Below are 18,280 nucleotides of genomic sequence, written 5' to 3' on the forward strand. Positions count from 1 at the left end.
GAGCCCTGCACAACTTATATCTTTTCACTCAGTTCCTAAGTCATTAGTAATTTATGGTGACCATTCATTTTTAGCAACTATCCGACACGAGGTAGAGTGGAAACATGGGACACTGACAGCATGAGGCGTAACCTAGAGCTGGTCCTTGTTACACAGACAATATTGGCAACATTTTCCCACCAAGACAAAAGAACATGATGACCGATAAAGCGGTGAACGGTTTTTGATATTTATGAGCATTTGATGACTTTACAGCATTATAAATCAATATGTCTAGAACCTACCTCTGTGCGTATGTCCCTTCAACCTGGTCTACTTTTCAGCACTCATACTTTTAAATATTGCAATGTAAGGGTTATGGCTTTGATTATTAAACCATCTTCTATGAAAGGGACCTAAAAAGCTTGACCCATATCAATGCTCGGTGAGGTTTCTCGAACAATAAAATGGTCCCGAAATGTAAATGCTAAGAGGAATAAACGTCAAGAAAATAAAAGGAGAATATGGGACACGTGGATGAAAGCAGATTGAGGGTGCTAGGGTTTAAGGCACCGAATGGCCAATTGAATGGGCTGCAAGGTGTCTTTAAGCTTAACTCTGCTTCGTAAATATGGTCCGAAGTGTCTCTCTAAAATAAATAGCAGAGGCTTGGGCTTTTACAATGTTGGGTGTTAAGGCAAAGGAGCAGAAGGGGCATTTCTTGCCCAAATGTCAGTGCTCCAAGCAATGCAAAAATAAACCACTCCAATTGCTTTTCTGTACTGTATATGTGGTAAATTTATATATAATAAAAAGGGGTGCATAATTTCTACTGTTCCACCTAGAGTAAAAGTTCCACAAATTATCAACAGCCCCTTCACAATGTAAGGGGTTATAACTGCTTTGATTGCTTGAAGATTTATTCTCCACAAAATTACTTTAGCGCCGAGTAGGTTGGGTTGTAGATTTTCATGTATAGAACAGAATGGGCTTGGTATACTGTATGAACACAATGCAGACTTTACAAGACAGCAAGTCATGGTTTTATGGCTTTATCTCCTACAGAAGCGCCTTGGCTTCAATGACTAGTCACGGCTGGTCGGTCCAAGTCTTGCGAACTGGGCAGCTTGGTACAGTATCTTCAAATGTGATCACTGTGTAACAGGAGCATGCATGCATGAAACATATATTGTTTTAGGTTAGTCATTTATAAAATGTGTGAGAGGAAAGAAAGTACACATATAAGTAATATTAGTGATAACATATAACATCTCACAGTACATACATACACACTGGACACACATATACACAAGATCTGTACATAGATGTTTGTAAGGGCTAATCACAGTGATCCAACTCTTTTAATTAATATCCTGGGTTGTCAAACAGCAGAGTAATTAAAGGTATGACAAAACACATTTTCTTTGTCTTTTTTTTTTTTTTTTTTTTTTTTACAAATTGTCTTTTAGTTAGCATTTTTATCGCATACTTCCTTTTTTTACATTTTCATATGGTTTTATAGATTCATACAATATTTCAGGGAAATATTGATATAAAATAATGGGTTCTCTTGTCAATATATTACAGCCCTTTACAAGCCCCCACTGAAGTGGCATTTGTTGTTTATTCACTTATATTTAATTATGCAGTTTGATTTTAGACATCCGACTCTGGTTATTAGAAATATGTTTCATTATTTAATTTTCAATAAAGGTATTTCCGGGGTGAGCATTTCACTCTATGGCAGTGCCAAGATACTGTATTGTATGTTCTTAAAAGGGGCTTGCACTTTTGGAGTACAGTACCATCTAAACAACCACTATTGCAAGGCAGTATATATTTTTGCTCCACGGTTCAACAACGTCACAAGACGCAGAATTCTCTCCTCTATCCATGCAAATAGATCTATGCATAACTATACTGATGGATCGATCAATGACTTCATATTCTTGAGCCCATGTCTACATAATCTCTAGTATTTCTTGGAATGTTTCAGTATTTATCTGTTTGTGGCTTTGGCTCTTCTGGCACATACATACATGACTCTATTTTTAACATAATAAGTATACAAAATGCTGTAATTGGGGAAAAAGTATAGCCACTGAGTACATTAAGAAGCACTTCTTTGCAAAATAATGCAGGTTGTGTTACTTCTGCCTTTATCCACTACTTGGTCTTTGATACGCAAACCAAGTATGTTTATACAGGGAAAGAGTTAAGGAGACAAAGAAGCAAAAAACAAACACAGAAGCACAATAACAAACAAAGACACATCAGTTAGGTTTGGTCATAGAAAAAAAACATGATCCCTAACTTTCCATAGGTTGTCCGTCTTGAGGAACAGGGGAAATGAACAAACAGAGGGAGGGGCTGATGGACGCAGACAGACGACTGGATGGCTAGGTACACAGGTCTAATCAGGCTGTTATGTTACAAATGTAAACAGTAAATATGGGTGATGGTCACGAGACTGAGACAGACAGTGCTTGCAGTTTTCAAAAAAAGGCATCAAACACTCGTATTTTTCCTAAGCATGCAATCAGCATTACACTCAAAGAAGTCTAAAAGATAAGTCTCTTGGTCCAAGTTAGAGTCTGTGAGGGGTAGCTCCTGACCCTTTGACTCTGTTTCATTGTTCCCGTTCTGAAGGAGGACCATTGCTAAGAGACTTGCAGTATGCATTCTCTCTCAGCTTTCTCCTTGCCCCTTTGATTGTTTGATTGTGTGTAAGGGTGCTCAGTTACCCATTCTCTCTCGGAATGAAATTAATAAAATGTCAGAAAGACTGAGTCAGAGGAGCAATGCACTGCAGGTTCTGTTAGCATTGGAGATATAAGGAAAGGTGAGTAAAAAAGTGACAAAAAACACAATATACAGAGTACAGCACAGATGGAAAAACTCCAGGGCATCTCCACATGCCTCTCACAGCTTATTGTATTTCAAGATCCCAAATATCACATACAGTAGTGTGAATACTGTTGATATAAACTTCAGAGAGCAGACATGTAAATGAGCATATGACATTTGTCACTTTTTTATCTCCCTGTACCCTCATGAGGGAAGGAGCAATTCTGTGTAGTGTATGTGATGTTAGTAGTGACGGGGTTATGAAGAGTATCAAGTGCTCTTGAGCAGTCAAGTTTCAAAGTTTCTTGTCACCTGTTTCATCAAATATGTGTAAGGCTTAACTTTTAACCCTATCCTCTCTTCCAACTAATGATCCAACCCATCATTGAGCATTTTTCTTATAGCACCAAAGTGGGCAGGACTTCTAAACCCTGTTACTGCCGGGGAAACCATCATTTTGAGCAGTGACTCGCTTGGTCCGGGTAACATAATCCGAGGCATAAAAAATGAATCTCAAACAATCTCAATAACGGGAGTTGTGTCTTGTGACTTTGTGTTCATAACTGTTTGTGCCGGAGTATATGCATGTATGTTTGGGTGTGTTTGTGCACAGAATTATGTAATTGTGCTAATGGTTGTTTTTGCTTATTTGTGTTATCCATGTGTGTGCTTTTATGTGAGTATTTCTCTTGGTCAAAGATTCCATTGGCTTTCCCTTTACTTGTAGCTGAACATGGGTTTGGCTGGAGCAGAGGTCCCAAGTGGGCGGTTGTGGTTACTTTTTGAACATGTCCTGGAGTGGCCCTGGAAGGTACTTGAGTACGGTGTCCAAAATGCTCTCTTCTTCTTCATCATCATCATCCCCGCAACCGGCTGGGATGGCTTTCTTAGGGCGAGTCAAACTGCCCTCACAAGCCTGTTCCATGGCTGCCTTTTCCTCTGCCTCCTTCTCCTCTTTCTTCTTCAGGCCATACTGCAGGACACAAGAAACAGAACTGGTCAAGGGTGTTTAGAAAATATTTAAATACCAAATGAGGTGCCACTATGCATAAATTATTTGTTACAAGAGATGGGAGGTAAAAGGGATTTTCATTAGAGCACTCTTAAACAATCCTGCTTCAGAGACATTTAGTTAATCCTGAGTAACAATTGACTGATTCATAAATATAAGCTATCTTTCACTTCCCCTGGAATCATTTAAGGTCACAAGCTCCATTTCTTTATTCCACAAAAACATCAGGGTGCATGCTTCTTACCTAAATCCCACAGAGACACATAAAGCGCATAGACTAATATTACCTGGGGAAAATATACATACACTACATCATCACCTATCACTCCATACTGCAGAGGCATTAGGGAAATGTACACATCTACCAACATAAGATTCAATGAAATATACTTTTCATAGCCTTCAATATAGAAACACTTCTCTTACCATCAACTTCTCCACAAAGGAAAAAGGACACACATTTCTCCACCCAACATTTAGAGATACACCCAGGGCTGCCAACAGGGTGGGTCTGCCGGGGTTGGAGTCCTGGGCCTAGTGAGTCGGGCCCTGCAAGTTGGGCCCGACCTCTGACCAGGCCTGTCTGCCGGTCCTTTTACGGCTGGGCCCGGCTCTCCCTTAGCAGCATCCTGCATGACTCTTTCCCTCTGTCCCACGCCGACGGGCCTCTCTGACGTCAGCACACTGGAAGCGCTCTGACGTCAGCGCTCTCTGCTTCCAGCGAGCGACGGCATGAGAGGGAGGCCTGTCGGAAGCTCGCTTGAGACAGAGGGATAGAGGCATGCAGTCTGCTTCTGAGGGGAGAGTCGGGGTCCAGCTGCGAGATTACTGGCCAGAAGTCGAGCCCAACTTGCAGTGCTAGCTGCTGGGCCACAACATCCACTGGACCTGGCCTGATACATCACAAGTTAAGTATTTTTTATATGTATTGTGGGGGTCTTTTTAATATGTATTGGGTGGGGGGGTGGGGTGGTGGGAGTCTTTTTAAATATGTATTGGGGGTGGGCTTTTTAAAAATATGTATTGGGGAGGTTGGAGTATTTTTAATATGTATTGGGGGTGGGGGTCTTTTTAATATGTATAGTGGGGTATTTTTATATGTATTGTTGAGGTGGGGTTCTTTTTTATATGTATTTGGGATTGTGGGTCTTTTTATATGTATTGGGGTGCTTGGGGGAATGTTTATATGTATCGGGGGGCTTGGGGGAATTTGTATATGTATTGGGGGGCTTAGGGGTATTTTTATATGTATTGGGGGGCTTGGGGGTATTTTTATATGTATTGGGGAGGGTTGTTTTTTCATATGATGTGTGTGTATATATATATATATATATATAGTAGATAAGGAAGAACAATAGGCACTCCGTCTGGAAAATCAATGAAGTGGGTGCAAATCCTGTATGGTATACTGTAAATAGGCAATACGATACCGTTTGACGAATATCAGAGGCACCACTCCAAGTAGGTAATCAAAAGAAAATTGTATTAATAAGACATAGTTTCCAACGTTTCGGTCCTTGTATGGGACCTTTCTCACATCACCTTGAGAAAGGTCCCGTACGAGGACCGAAACGTTGGAAACTATGTCTTATTAATACAATTGTCTTTTGACTACCTACTTGGAGTGGTGCCTCTGATATTCGTCAAACGGTATCGTATTGCCTATATATATATATATATATATATTTGTATATACATATATGTACGTATGGGAGTATAAGTATTGTTTTTTATATGCATTGGGTAGGTGGGTTTCTGTGTGCATTTGGGGGGGGAATTGTGTAGTGGGGGAGGGAATGAGTGAGCGTGGGGTAAGTGACGTAGGGAGAGGAGAGAGGGGTTGACTGAGGAAAAGAGGGAGTAAGAGTGAGATGCAGAGGAGAGAAATACATGAGAAGCGAGAGAGTGAGAGGGGGTGAGATGGAAGGGAGAGAAATACATGGGAAGGGGAGGAAGAGAGGGGGCTTGTGAAGTGTAAAATGGGGGGAGGGGGGCAGCTCGCAATACCGCCTACATGGGGGGGGGGGGCCCTGCTTAAAATGTTTGTCCTTGGCCGCACGATTTCTGTTAGCGGCCCTGGATATGCCATTGACACATTCCTCTCATCCCAACATCCACAGGGACATGAGGAAGACATGTCTCTCAATTTCCATACACACATCAGGAACACACACCTTTTCCTCTCACACACAGGTCACACAACATCCTAACTAAAAGAAAAACTTCAGGAGCTACATTGCAGTTCATGCATCCTACACCCCCATTGCAGGCAGCCCTAAAACAACAGAAAAAAAAAATCTCTCAGGAAAATCATTCTTTATTTGTTTGGTAGGTTGGAATGTGAGAGAAAAGATTTAATGTGTCATATCTCTCTCATCTCCCTGACAGGATATTAAAGATGTGTGTCCTCCTGGCCATCTTGTGATTAGATGGGACATCTGCAGAGAAAATGAGACGCCTGAGGGAGATTATAGGGCAGATATGACTTGGTTCTGGAATATTAAGAGATCTAATGATAGCATCAAACCCTAGAATCTCTTCAGGGACCAAACAAACTGTTGACCTCAAAGCACAAGGTCACAGATGCAACTAGAAAACATTGGAGGCATGTTACCTTACTTTAAATTTATTTAGTGTGACCTCTGCCAATAAAATGACTGTTTTTGTGAGTATGTCAGATTAAGACAATATACATTTTGGTAAAGATACTACTATATGTAAATACATTTGTATCTCCAGTAGTGGATATTAATTGTTAACTTTAAGTCACTGTGGTGGCATAACATTATTTTATTGATGGCGTTTGCTTAAAATTATAGCTTGTAAGCTCACAGTAGCAGATATCTGTTTTTTTCCCCAAAGAGAAACACGACTGGGGGGTATTTACTGTAACAATGGCTCCAAATGCATCGTCTGTCAGTGCACCCGTTGAACATTGGAAGCATATGGATTAAGAGCACAAATTGTAAGACAAGGCAGAGGGAGATGTGTAGAGCTCTGGGGCTAATGAATAATTCGGTGACCCAGCCCACTGCAAAGCATGCTCACTGGTTACAGGACAATGAACAATATGTAGAAACAGAATGGGTCAGCAGAAATAGACACATGGAGAGTGAGGGCATAAACCAAAGGGAGAGTGTTTGCGGAAAGAGAGAGAAAAAAAGAACAAGCAAAGAGAAAATGCAATTTGAAATCTATAATTAAATATATAAGAAGTACATGAAGCTTAAAACTGAATATATCCTAATCGCCATATAAAACAGGCAGATTATATATTGTTTATTGCTTTATATCGAAGCAGGAAGCTGGATGAACAATGAGGTGTGACCCCAATGTGTATGTAACATTACAGATCCATTATTCTTGATACCTAGACTGATGCCATCCAATTTATACATTCACATATACCAGTTTCTCATTTCACTGTGCTCATTACACTCTTTCTGAGTTCACCGCACTGCATTTTTCTTACTGCCTCTCATTGTGATTTGGAACGGGAGCATTGGATGCACCATTTACGTTTTCTGCTGTCTTAACTTACAACTGTAGCATTTTATTATGCTATTAAGCATCTTGGTATGCATCAGTGTGTATCGATGAGAACCTCATTCATTTTACAGACACTTCACTCCTTCCAGTTCAGTTGTGTTTTCACAGTGAGCACAATGGGAACCTTCTTCTACTTTCCTAGATGCCAATATAGTCATTACATTTCTTCCTGCTATACATATTCTTTCATTAATACTGTAGCTATGTTCTTCACATTACTTTGTAAATGCTATACAAGCACAATTCAAAGTGAGGGAGGAGAAGGATGTGCCCAAGAAGTCACAAAACGACAGCAGAAAGTGGAGTCGTCTCTGAGTATTTTCTTTAAATAAACAGGAAAGGTTAAGTGTAAGGGATCGGGGGACACGCGCCTTACAGCGGGAGTGTTACAGGGCGCTCGTGCTGCCGTCCTCTTCTACACTCCTCCTGCAGCCTTGGCTCCACCTCCCATCAGCTGGAGACTATTCCCACTAGGGAACACCACACCAGGCATCTGAACCTATCCCTAGGACCGCTCAGTCACGCCCCCGCTCCGCCTCCTGCTCCTATTGGTTCTCCAACATTTATAGTTCCTGTCTGCCCTCTCCTTCCTCGCTCTGCATAGTTTTCCTGTTGCTCTTGTAGTACAGAGGTCTATGCCTGGCTCTGTGTTGCAGATCTCACTCCAGTCCCTGCCCTCATTTGATACCCTTTGATTTGATCTCAGCTCTCGTTAGACTTCATGTACCTCGCTACTCCCTGGACTCGGCTTTGGACCTCACTATGCTGCTCTCTCCTGCCCTTGACCTACGGCTTATGGATCTCTACCTTCGCACCTCTGGCGCCCCGGACGCGGCAAGTATCAGGCTAACCCTTTCTCACCAGACCCGGCAACGCATCATACCACACTCCTGCACTCCCTCACTGCTGTGGGTGCGTGTTATACCCTTACCCACCTCAGTACTGGGGACAGGCCAGGTCTGCGGACAGTTAAGCGTTACATTATGCAGAGCCCACCAAATGCAGAGACCCCCCTGAGGTGGGCCAAGGTGTGTCCATGGAACACTGGCAATTCCTGAGCAATCAAGTAACGGCCGTGGCACAGCAGCTTTCAAAACTCTCCCTGCGGGACTCGCCAGCTGCACCGTCCCCTCCTGCTCCAGTAACTTTGGGCGTCTCGGAGCCACGTATTCCACCACCCAACCGGTATGCCGGAGATCCCCTTACTTGCCGGGGATTCCTGAACCAATGTGATGTCCAGTTCAAGATGTCCCTGTCTCGGTTTCCCACAGATCGCTCTAAGGTGGCCTATATCTACGCCCTGCTGATGGGCGATGCTCTCACTTGGGCTTCGCCTCTCTGGGAACACAGATCAGAAATAATGCAGGATATCCCCAGATTTCGGCGAGAATTCCAGCAAGTCTTTGATACGCCAGCGAATAGGGAGACTGCCGCTTCTTCCTGGTTTCATTTCTCCTAGGGTCGCAGGTCGGCTGCAAGATATGCGGTGGAGTTCCGCAAAATCGCTGCAGAGACTCGGTGGAATGATGATGCCCTTTCCCCGGCAAACTGACAGGGATTATCCGAATCCCTCAAGGATGATCTGGCAGCTCATGCCCGCCCCTCTTCTTTGGAGGATCTCATTACCCTCAGCATCCGGGTGGACCAGCGCATTCAAGAGAGACGCCAGGAGTGCCAGCGTCCCCGATTTATGCCGTCCACGGCTGCTTCTCCTAGGCCTCCTCCCTTGGCCTTTCCAGCATTGGATGCCCCTCAGCTTATGCAGATCGGTAGTCAACAGCTCCGGACCGCTGAAAGAACACGCCGCCGAAATGAGGGCCTCTGCTTCTACTGTGGTTCTCCGGATCACCAAGTACGTTACTGCCGCCTGAGACTGGGAAACGAGAACGCCCAGTAAAGTTTGAGGGGCTTTTTCTGGGTACCATCTCTCCTTGCCCCTCTCCTCCCAAAGAGCTCCCGAAGAGAATTCTTTTGCCTATAACCCTCGAGGGTCCCAATGTCCGGGTAGCGGTCGCAGCATTCATCGACTCCGGGTCTGGTGGCAACTTCCTGGATCACGACTATGCCTGCAACAACCAAATTCCGTTAGTCAAGAAGAGGGTATCCATCGGCCTTGAGGCTATTGACGGCCGACCTCTCCAACCAGCGTCAATTATCTGGGAATCTGTTCCCCTCACACTCACCACCACGGACGGTCACACTGAAGTCATCATCTTCGATGTCTTCCACTCACCCACAGTCCAGGTCATTCTGGGATTGCCATGGCTCCAGCTTCACAATCCGCGTGGCGATTGGATGGACGAATTGCCATTCCAGTGGGGCCCTACCATGAAGGAGGCTGTCATACCCCCCGTTACCATGCTCGCTGGCCTCGACACTTCGTTACCACCTCTCTCCACCCTTCCAGAAGTATACCGGGATTTCTTGGATGTCTTCAACAAGACCCAGGCTGAGGTTCTGCCGCCTCATCGTTCGTATGACTGCCCCATAGAATTAATTCCTGGAGCCACACTCCATAAGTCTAAATTGTATCCCCTCTCCGTGCCTGAGACCGAGGCTATGACGACTTACATCCAGGAGAACCTCAAGAGAGGTTTTATTCAGAACTCCACTTCCCCGGCCAGGGCAAGGTTCTTCTTCGTGAAGAAAAAGGATGGCTCCTTAAGACCCTGTATCGACTTTCGTGGGCTTAACAAAATCACAGCTAAAAACCGGTACCCCCCTCCTCTAATTTCGGAACTCTTTGACCGGCTCCAAGGAGCCTCTGTATTCTCCAAACTTGACCTGAGAGGAACTTACAATCTAATCCGAATACGGGAGGGTGACGAGTGGAAGACTGCATTCAACACACGCACGGGCCATTATGAATATCTCGTGATGCCGTTTGGCATCTGCAATGCCCCAGCTGTCTTCAAAGAATTTATGAATGACATCTTCCGGGACATTTTGGGTAATTTCGTCATAATATACCTGGACGACATCCTCATTTTCTCCAGAAACCTTGAGGAGCACATACAACATACCAGGGTGGTCCTCGCTCGGCTTCGCGCAAATAGCCTCTACGCGAAGATGGAGAAATGTCTCTTCCCCCTATCATCCACAACCTTCCTAGGCTATATAATTTCCGACAAAGGCTTCACCATGGATCCTGAGAAGTTGAAGGCTGTTCCAGACTGGCTGTTACCGAATTCCCTAAAAGCCATCCAGCGTTTCCTTGGGTTCTCAAACTACTAGTTGACGCTTCCGATGTTGGAGCTGGGGCAGTACTCTCGCAAAGGTCCTCACCTCAAGAAAAACTCCATCCTTGTGGTTTCTTTTCAAGGAAATTCTCTTTGGCCGAGAGAAATTATGATGTCGGGAACCGAGAACTCTTGGCAATCAAGTTAGCCTTGCAAGAATGGAGACACCCAGTGGCAATTCTCACCGATCACAAAAACGTATTGTAAATTGAGCACGTCAAGCACGTTGGGCACTTTTTTTCTCCCGATTCAATTACACGATTTCGTATATTCCTGGTACCAAGAATATTAAGGCCGACACACTTTCACGCCAGTTCTCTACTGAGGAGAGATCTAATGAACCTTCGGAGACCATTCTGCCTGCCAAATACATAATTTCTGCCAATACTTTTGATATCCTGGATGAGATCACCAAAGCCCAGGCTCATATCCCTAGGCGAATAAAGGTGCAAGAAGGACGTCTGTACGCTGCTCCACATTTTTGCCACAAGATCCTGGAGTGGGGGCATTCTTCCAGATCGGCTGGCCATCCGGGCTTCAAAAGGACATTGGATTTAATCAAACTGACCTTTTGGTGGCCTAAAATGAGCAAAGACATTTTTGATTTCATGAGAGCTTGTCCGGTGTGCGCTCAGAGAAAGTCCGCCCGACACAAACCATCTGGGCTTCTCCTGCCCCTTCCCATCCCTGAACGGCCTTGGAAACATATATCCATGGACTTTATGGTGGAACTCCCACCCTCTAAAGGGATAAATATGATCCTTGTAGTAGTGGACAGATTTTCCAAGCACACACACTTTGTACCCCTCAAGCGTCTTCCTAATTCGGCTACCTTGGCCGACGTATTTGCTAAAGAAATTTTCAGGCTACACGGCGTTCCACTCACCATTGTCTCGGACAGGGGCACACAATTCATTTCTATGTTTTGGCGAGCATTTTCTCAGAGACTTGGCAGATCCCTCCTCTTCTCCTTGGGTTATCACCCACAGACCAACGGCCAGATGGAGAGAATGAACCAGACCTTGGAGCAGTATCTTAGATGTTTTGTGTCGGAATCTCAAGACAACTGGGTAGATCTATTACCCTGGGCAGAGTTTGCGATTAATTCGCTGAGGAATGAATCCACACAAGAGTCGCCATTCTTCATTAATTATGGGCTCCACCCTAGCAGTCTTCCCCTCTCTTCCATTCCGTCTGGTCTACCGGCAGCAGATATCCAAGTCTCTAATTTACAAGAGAAGAGGATCCAAAAAGCCTTGCAAGGGGCCGTCCAAAAACAGAAGATCCAAGCAGATCGGCGACGTCAGGTGGCACCGGTGTATAAACCTGGGGACAGAGTCTGGCTTTCCTCTAAAAATATCAAGCTTAAATCTCCTTCTCAGAAGCTGGCACCCAGATTCTTGGGTCCCTTCAAGGTCCTCGAACGGATCAACCCGGTAGCATATCAGCTTTTTCTACCTCCCACCATGAGGATACCCACAGTGTTCCACGTTTCCTTCCTGAAACCCTTCTTCCAGAATGTACATTTTCTGGACCATCCTCATATACCCAACCCAGTCATGATACAGGGGCAACAAGAATTAGAAGTCCAGTCCATTCTCGATTCACGACTTTCCAGGGGCAAAATTAAATTCCTCGTTCATTGGAAGGCATATGGTCCGGAGGAACTTTCTTGGGTACCTTGTCATCACATTCACGCCCCAGCTCTACTTAAGCAATTTCATCGGAAATTTCCTCATAAACCTTGGAGGATCGTCTGGAGTCCGATCCTCAAGGGGGGTACTGTAAAGATCGGGGGACAAGTGCCTTACAGCGGGTCCCCGTCACCCCGGCTCCCAGTACTGCCGCTCGTCCCAGGCCCCCTCCCCACCAGCTCCTTACCCGCTCCGGTCGGGACCCGCTCTGCTCCTCCGCGGCACACGCCGCCTACGCCCGCAAACTGCAGGGGCGCGCGCGGGGAATGTTACAGGGCGCGCGCGTGCCCGGCCTCTTCTACACTCCTCCTGCAGCCTTGGCTCCACCTCCCATCAGCTGGAGGCTATTCCCACTAGGAACACCACACCAGGCATCTAAACCTATCCCTGAGACCGCTCAGTCAAGCCCCCGCTCCGCCTCTTGCTCCTATTGGTTCTCCAACATTTATAGTTCCTGTCTGCCCTCTCCTTCCTCGCTTTGCATAGTTTTCCTGTTGCTCTTGTAGTACGGAGGTCTATGCCTGGCTCTCTTTTGTGTTGCAGCTCTCGCTCTAGTCCCTGGCCTCATTTGATACCCTTGGATTTGATCTCGGCTCTCGTTAGACTTCGTGTACCTCGCTACTCCCTGGTCTCGGCTTTGGACCTCACTATGCTGCTCTCTCCTGCCCTTGACCTATGGCTTACGGATCTCCACCTTCGGATGTGGCGCCCCGGACGCGGCAAGTATCAGGCTAACCCTTTCTCACCAGACCGGCAACACATCATACCACACTACGGTCACGCCCTCACTGCTGTGGGTGCGTGTTATACCCTTACCCACCTCAGTACTGGGGACTGGCCTCGGGTCTGCCGGCAGTCAAGCGTTACATTACGAAAGGACTTTTGGTCAATGCAAAAATTGGCTATATGGGACAGCCTTACAGATGGGGTAACTGGTAAATAATATTTAATATCTAGAGGAGGATTCAGTTTTATTATAAAAATAGGGAGTCATGCTGAAGGAGTTATAAAAAAAGGATAGAATATAAAATATTGCGCTAAATGTATGCTGTACTATTATAGATGGATAACGGAGACAATTATCTCAGAGAGTAATTATTAACAAAAGACTGTCCATCTAGATTGTAAGGTATCATGAGCAGGTCCCTCATTATCTCTCTGTATCTGTTTGTGCATGTCCGCCCTCACTTGTATGTAACCGTTTATGCAATATACATAAACCCTCTGTACCCTATTGTACCGCGCTACAGAATATGTTAGCGGTTCACAAATAAAGAATAAGAAGATTAAAGTGTTGCTGATAGACACCTTATTTTAAGTATTTAAAAAAAACTTGTCCATGATAAACAAAAGCTTGTGGTGGTTTTTACAATCGTTATCTAATGTTAATAGGTGAGAAGACTGTCAGTCCTCCAAACTATCTTTGTTTGTTTTTTCCAATTGTTTGTATAGTAATTCTGAAGCCATCACCAGTCAAACAGAGAAACATAAGTAGGTGATATGAATTGTCCAAATCTGGAGAAAAGGGATATTCATTTAATCTTTAACATAATGCAAATAAGTACTTTTACTTTACCGTGACTAAATCTTTCTTAGGAAGCCAATATGTTTTTCCCCCCTGTTACATGGCATTGCCCCTTTAGGAGTTTTCCTTGTTAAATAGGTAGTTGGAGGGAGTACAGTACACATGCAGCGACTGCTATCCGTTCATATCGCAGGTTGAATTCCGTGGTACACCCGGACTTGGTAAGTGATTTCTTGAAATTTTCCCATGTTACGACGCGATTTTACTAGTGTTTTGACCGAGTGCAGAAAATTGCATTTTAGCGTTGTCTGCAATACCGTCGAGAAACTCAAGTGGACGATCGCAAGTTGTTCTCCTAAAAATCTAATTGCAATTCAACCTGTCTTTTATTCCCGTACAGTACTTCAAGTGTGTGTAATTGTAATTTCAAGATTAACATGGGAAAGAAGTCCTTTTTGAGGCTCCTTAGCCATACACAAACCCGTAAACTGTAGAAGATTAATTAAAAATGTAATTAGAAAAACAAAGGACATAAAGTCCATCCACGGTGCAGCAGAAACAAATCACAGTCACATAGTAATTAATCCAATAGATCCCATATAGACTGGATAATAACAATCTTGATCCTGGGTATATAATCCTTAAATAGCTGCTCCAATATACATAATGGAAATACTGATATAAAGTGTAATTGAATCCTATAGCTCATAAATAAGTGGCTGCCATCTTGACCGGCTTAAATCATAAAGTGGGATTTATAGGGTACTAGGGAGACACAATTACCAAAGGTAGAGTGTCACCTTTTAACCAACCACACTTAGATAAAGCCACAGAGCATTTAGGTAACACTTAACAGTATGCAGTAGGACAATACCAGAGTACACTCACTGTTGTAGGAAGTGAAAGTGAACAGCAGGAACTCCGTCAAAGCGTGCATCCAACTTGATAGAAGATCAACAGCAGGAAAAAACTCTTTGACAAAGGGCCTAGCCCGAAACGCGTCAGAGTTGGTGGTTGCTATGCTGTTGGTGTCTCACTTAGTTGCTCAATAAACCAGTTTTTAGTATTGGTGTGCCGGTTCCTGCATTTTGTCCCTGCGCAGTGCTCCACTTTTCCTCCCTAGAGGTTTTTTTTCCTGCTGTAAAAATGTAATTAGTTAAAAATTCTTTTTGTTGTGTGTTTAAAAATATGAACACACAACAAAAAGTATTTTTAACAAATTAAATGTTTTATTTGTACAGGATAAGAGTTAAAATGAATAATACAAAAATACAACGTCGACTCTTCTTCTGAATGTAAATGCATATGTCGTGCATGAGTGTATGTCAAATTGGAACCTTGTTGAAATGCATATGCGTGTCATCACATTTCTGCGCATGCGTGTATGTCAAATTGGAACCTTGTTGAAATGCATATGCGTGTCATCACATGTATGCGCATGCGTGTCATTATGTACTCTTGTTCAGAGTAAAATTACTGTACAGTAATTACTGTACAGTAAGATACAGTGCATTTCCTCATGGAGGCGCAAGATATCTGGTGTACAGTAGTACTGCTGTTAGTGTATCTAAATAGTAAAAACAACTTTTATTTTCTAGATTTACAGTATACAGTATAATATACTGTACAGTATATCAATGTGACATTTTATATATTTAAATGCCTTTAGAAATTTACATTACAGTGTGTATAGTGCTATTGTAAGTGTATGTAAACAGTAAATGCAACATATTTTAAAGATTTTTCTAGTGTAATGTATGTAAAAGATATATTTAGATACAGTATATTTAAATAACATCAGTACTTTATTTACTTACTACTGTAAGTTTATTTAAGCACTAAAAGCAACTTGATTTCAAGATTTATATATACGTTATGTCTGTGAGATATTTATATATATGTAAATGCCTTTACAACTTTATATTACAGTATGCACAGTATAGTGCTACTGTATGTGTATCTAAACAGTAAAGGCACATTATTTGCAATATGTTTATACTATATAAACTACTGTAAAGTATGTCAACAAGATATTTATATACAGTATCTTAAAATGCCTTTAGTACTATGTATAGTACTACTGTAAGTGTCTAAACAGTAAACATATGTACACAACACCAAAAAGTATTTTTAAAGAATGATTTTTTTTATTTGTTCAGGATAATAAAGGAACAAATAATAATACAAAAATTCTTCGCCTCTTCAAAATTTATAAGCTTGTCTTTTTCTTCTTTGCAATGGCTGGTGCTTCTTGGACATCTGGGTCTGTAAAGAAAGAGACCATATACTATATTATCAATCACACCATACATTATGCAATCCTGATTTTGGGAGGGTTTGGGGAGAAAGGGCATGACATGGGGAACAGTACATTATGACTACATTGTGCCTACCCATGGAAAAACTATTAAACCATGACGCCAGTACAGTTCATTATTATACAGTACAGTATCTTCTGGTTTTGGGGGAGTGGCGGGGTTGGGGGAGACAAAGCATGCATGGCATGCGGCACAGCACTTTACATTAAGACAAGAGGTTTACATTAGCATTTTGGGGGTTTAGGGGGAAGTGACTTGGCATGCATGGATTTGAGCACTGTGTCTTACTGTACCTGGCAGTATTGCTGGAAGAGTTTCCTGCACCAGGGGGCGGGGGGAGGGGAGGGGAAATTTACAGCACACCCTCTTCACCCAGCTCCAGACATGCAAAATAGAAAATAAGCATTAAACAATTAAATAATTTAAAACAATCAACTTGTTTTTTTAGATTAAAAACATTGGTGGCGCATCTTTATTTGTAAATAAATTCATAAAGTGTAGAACCCCTGTATGCCTCAAAATGCCATTGATGCTGTCTCTCACGGTTCTCGAAAGAAGAGTGGTAATTAAAATAGAGCTTCACGTTGTTGATTATTGTTCTCCTTAAATTTGCAGGAAGAACCTTCTTGTATTTATTGCCTTCATAATTGATATTTTGGGTCCACTTGCTGTACATCTCAAAACTGATGTGGTGTTTAAAGATTAACTGGGCATATTTCTGAGGTAGACCACAACATCTGATCTGGTATTTCTCCTGGACACTTTGGGTCATTCAGCATGATGTCTGGGAGGATGCGTCCTGGAGAAGTTGTGTTCTGGCAGCGGGCAGGAGCAGATGGTCTGGGAGGATGCTTTCCTCCTGCCATGGCCTAGCTCTTACCGGGGTTGTCATCACCTCCAACAGAAGGGTATACGTGTATCCTAATAGAGGGAGTCCCGTGGTATCCCTGGTGTTGGCACCGTGAAGGTGAAATCCAGGGATTGAGAGGGTGCATGGGGTGGGGGGTATGCGGTTCCTCCATGGGAGAATAGGGCGCCTCCAGGTCACCCTCCTGCATCGGACATACAGGGGCAGGGACTCCAAGCAAAGAATAGAGCCCCATGATGTTCCTCTCAATCTTATCCAGACGAACACCCATGCACCCATCCCTATTCTCCATGGTCTCCAAAACACGATCCATCTTGGCCTCCATTCTGTCCCTGTATTGCTCTGTTGAGTTGTCAGTCATTTCGATACCACTAAAAACATCCAGCATGCGGGTGGCTGAGCTGGATCTGTTGCAAGGAGGACTGGTGTCATCCGGACGAACATCGGCATGGCTGGGTTCTGGACGAGGTGAGTTGGGGGCTTTGGGACGAACATTGTCGTGGCTGGGTGCTGGAGGAGGTGAGCTTGGGCCTTCGGTGCAAACATCAGTGGACAAAGCGTCAGAGTGGGTGGATGTCTGGGAATCATTGACGGTGGGTGATGTCAATGAGAAGTCTGGGACGTCTGATTTGGCTTCGGTTGGTGCAGGGGCACTTCTGGGGCCCGTCCAAAGAACTTGATCCTCACAGATTTTGGCCATTTTCTTTTTCACATACAAAGGGCCAGGGTTCTTTGCCTTGGGAGCCTTCAGGAACCTTTTCTTTTGGCACCTTTTGCTTTGGCTTGGAAAAAGCTTCAGACTTTCGCTTTCTCGTGGTCGGCACAGCAGAACAAAGCAGGTTCCTGCGTCCATAGAATCAGGGTTGATCCATGGATGCAGATGGAAGAATGCACAATACAGTATCTAGACAAGAGCTCATTCAGATAGAGATCAGCGATGCAATTTGTGTCACCTTTTATGCATAGTGTCCCTGGCGGAAATTTTGGCCGGGCGTGGACAAGAGTTGCAGGTGTTAAAAGTGGGCGATAACATTACCTGTTTAGGTCCATTATAAATACACCATCACTTCTGTTGATTCAATGCACATTGAATATACATCGAATATACATTCCTCAGTTCTTGATTTATTTTCTAAAGCAACGATGCCGAGGAAAGTTATTCGAAGGATCTCAGCATGAGAATACAAGATATGTACAAGAGAGGGCATGGAATTTTACAAATCAAACACTGGTTACTTAGTTCGGGACT

General features: G+C 43.6%; 1 protein-coding gene across 4 annotated transcripts in view; it reads right to left on the bottom strand.

The window, feature by feature from the left end:
• Nucleotides 1–207: 207 nt before the first annotated feature.
• Nucleotides 208–18,280, bottom strand: part of CPLX2 (complexin 2) — a 124,238-nt gene continuing 106,165 nt past the window's right edge. For all 4 annotated transcript variants that reach the window (XM_075600885.1, XM_075600887.1, XM_075600883.1 and 1 more), the window contains one exon: nucleotides 208–3,799. In XM_075600885.1, the coding sequence (XP_075457000.1) occupies nucleotides 3,602–3,799 (198 nt within the window). In that variant the 3' untranslated portion in view covers nucleotides 208–3,601. The remainder of the gene's footprint in view (nucleotides 3,800–18,280) is intronic.

The sequence above is a fragment of the Ascaphus truei genome, chromosome 5, assembly GCF_040206685.1.
Source record: "Ascaphus truei isolate aAscTru1 chromosome 5, aAscTru1.hap1, whole genome shotgun sequence".
NCBI classification, from domain to species: domain Eukaryota; kingdom Metazoa; phylum Chordata; class Amphibia; order Anura; family Ascaphidae; genus Ascaphus; species Ascaphus truei.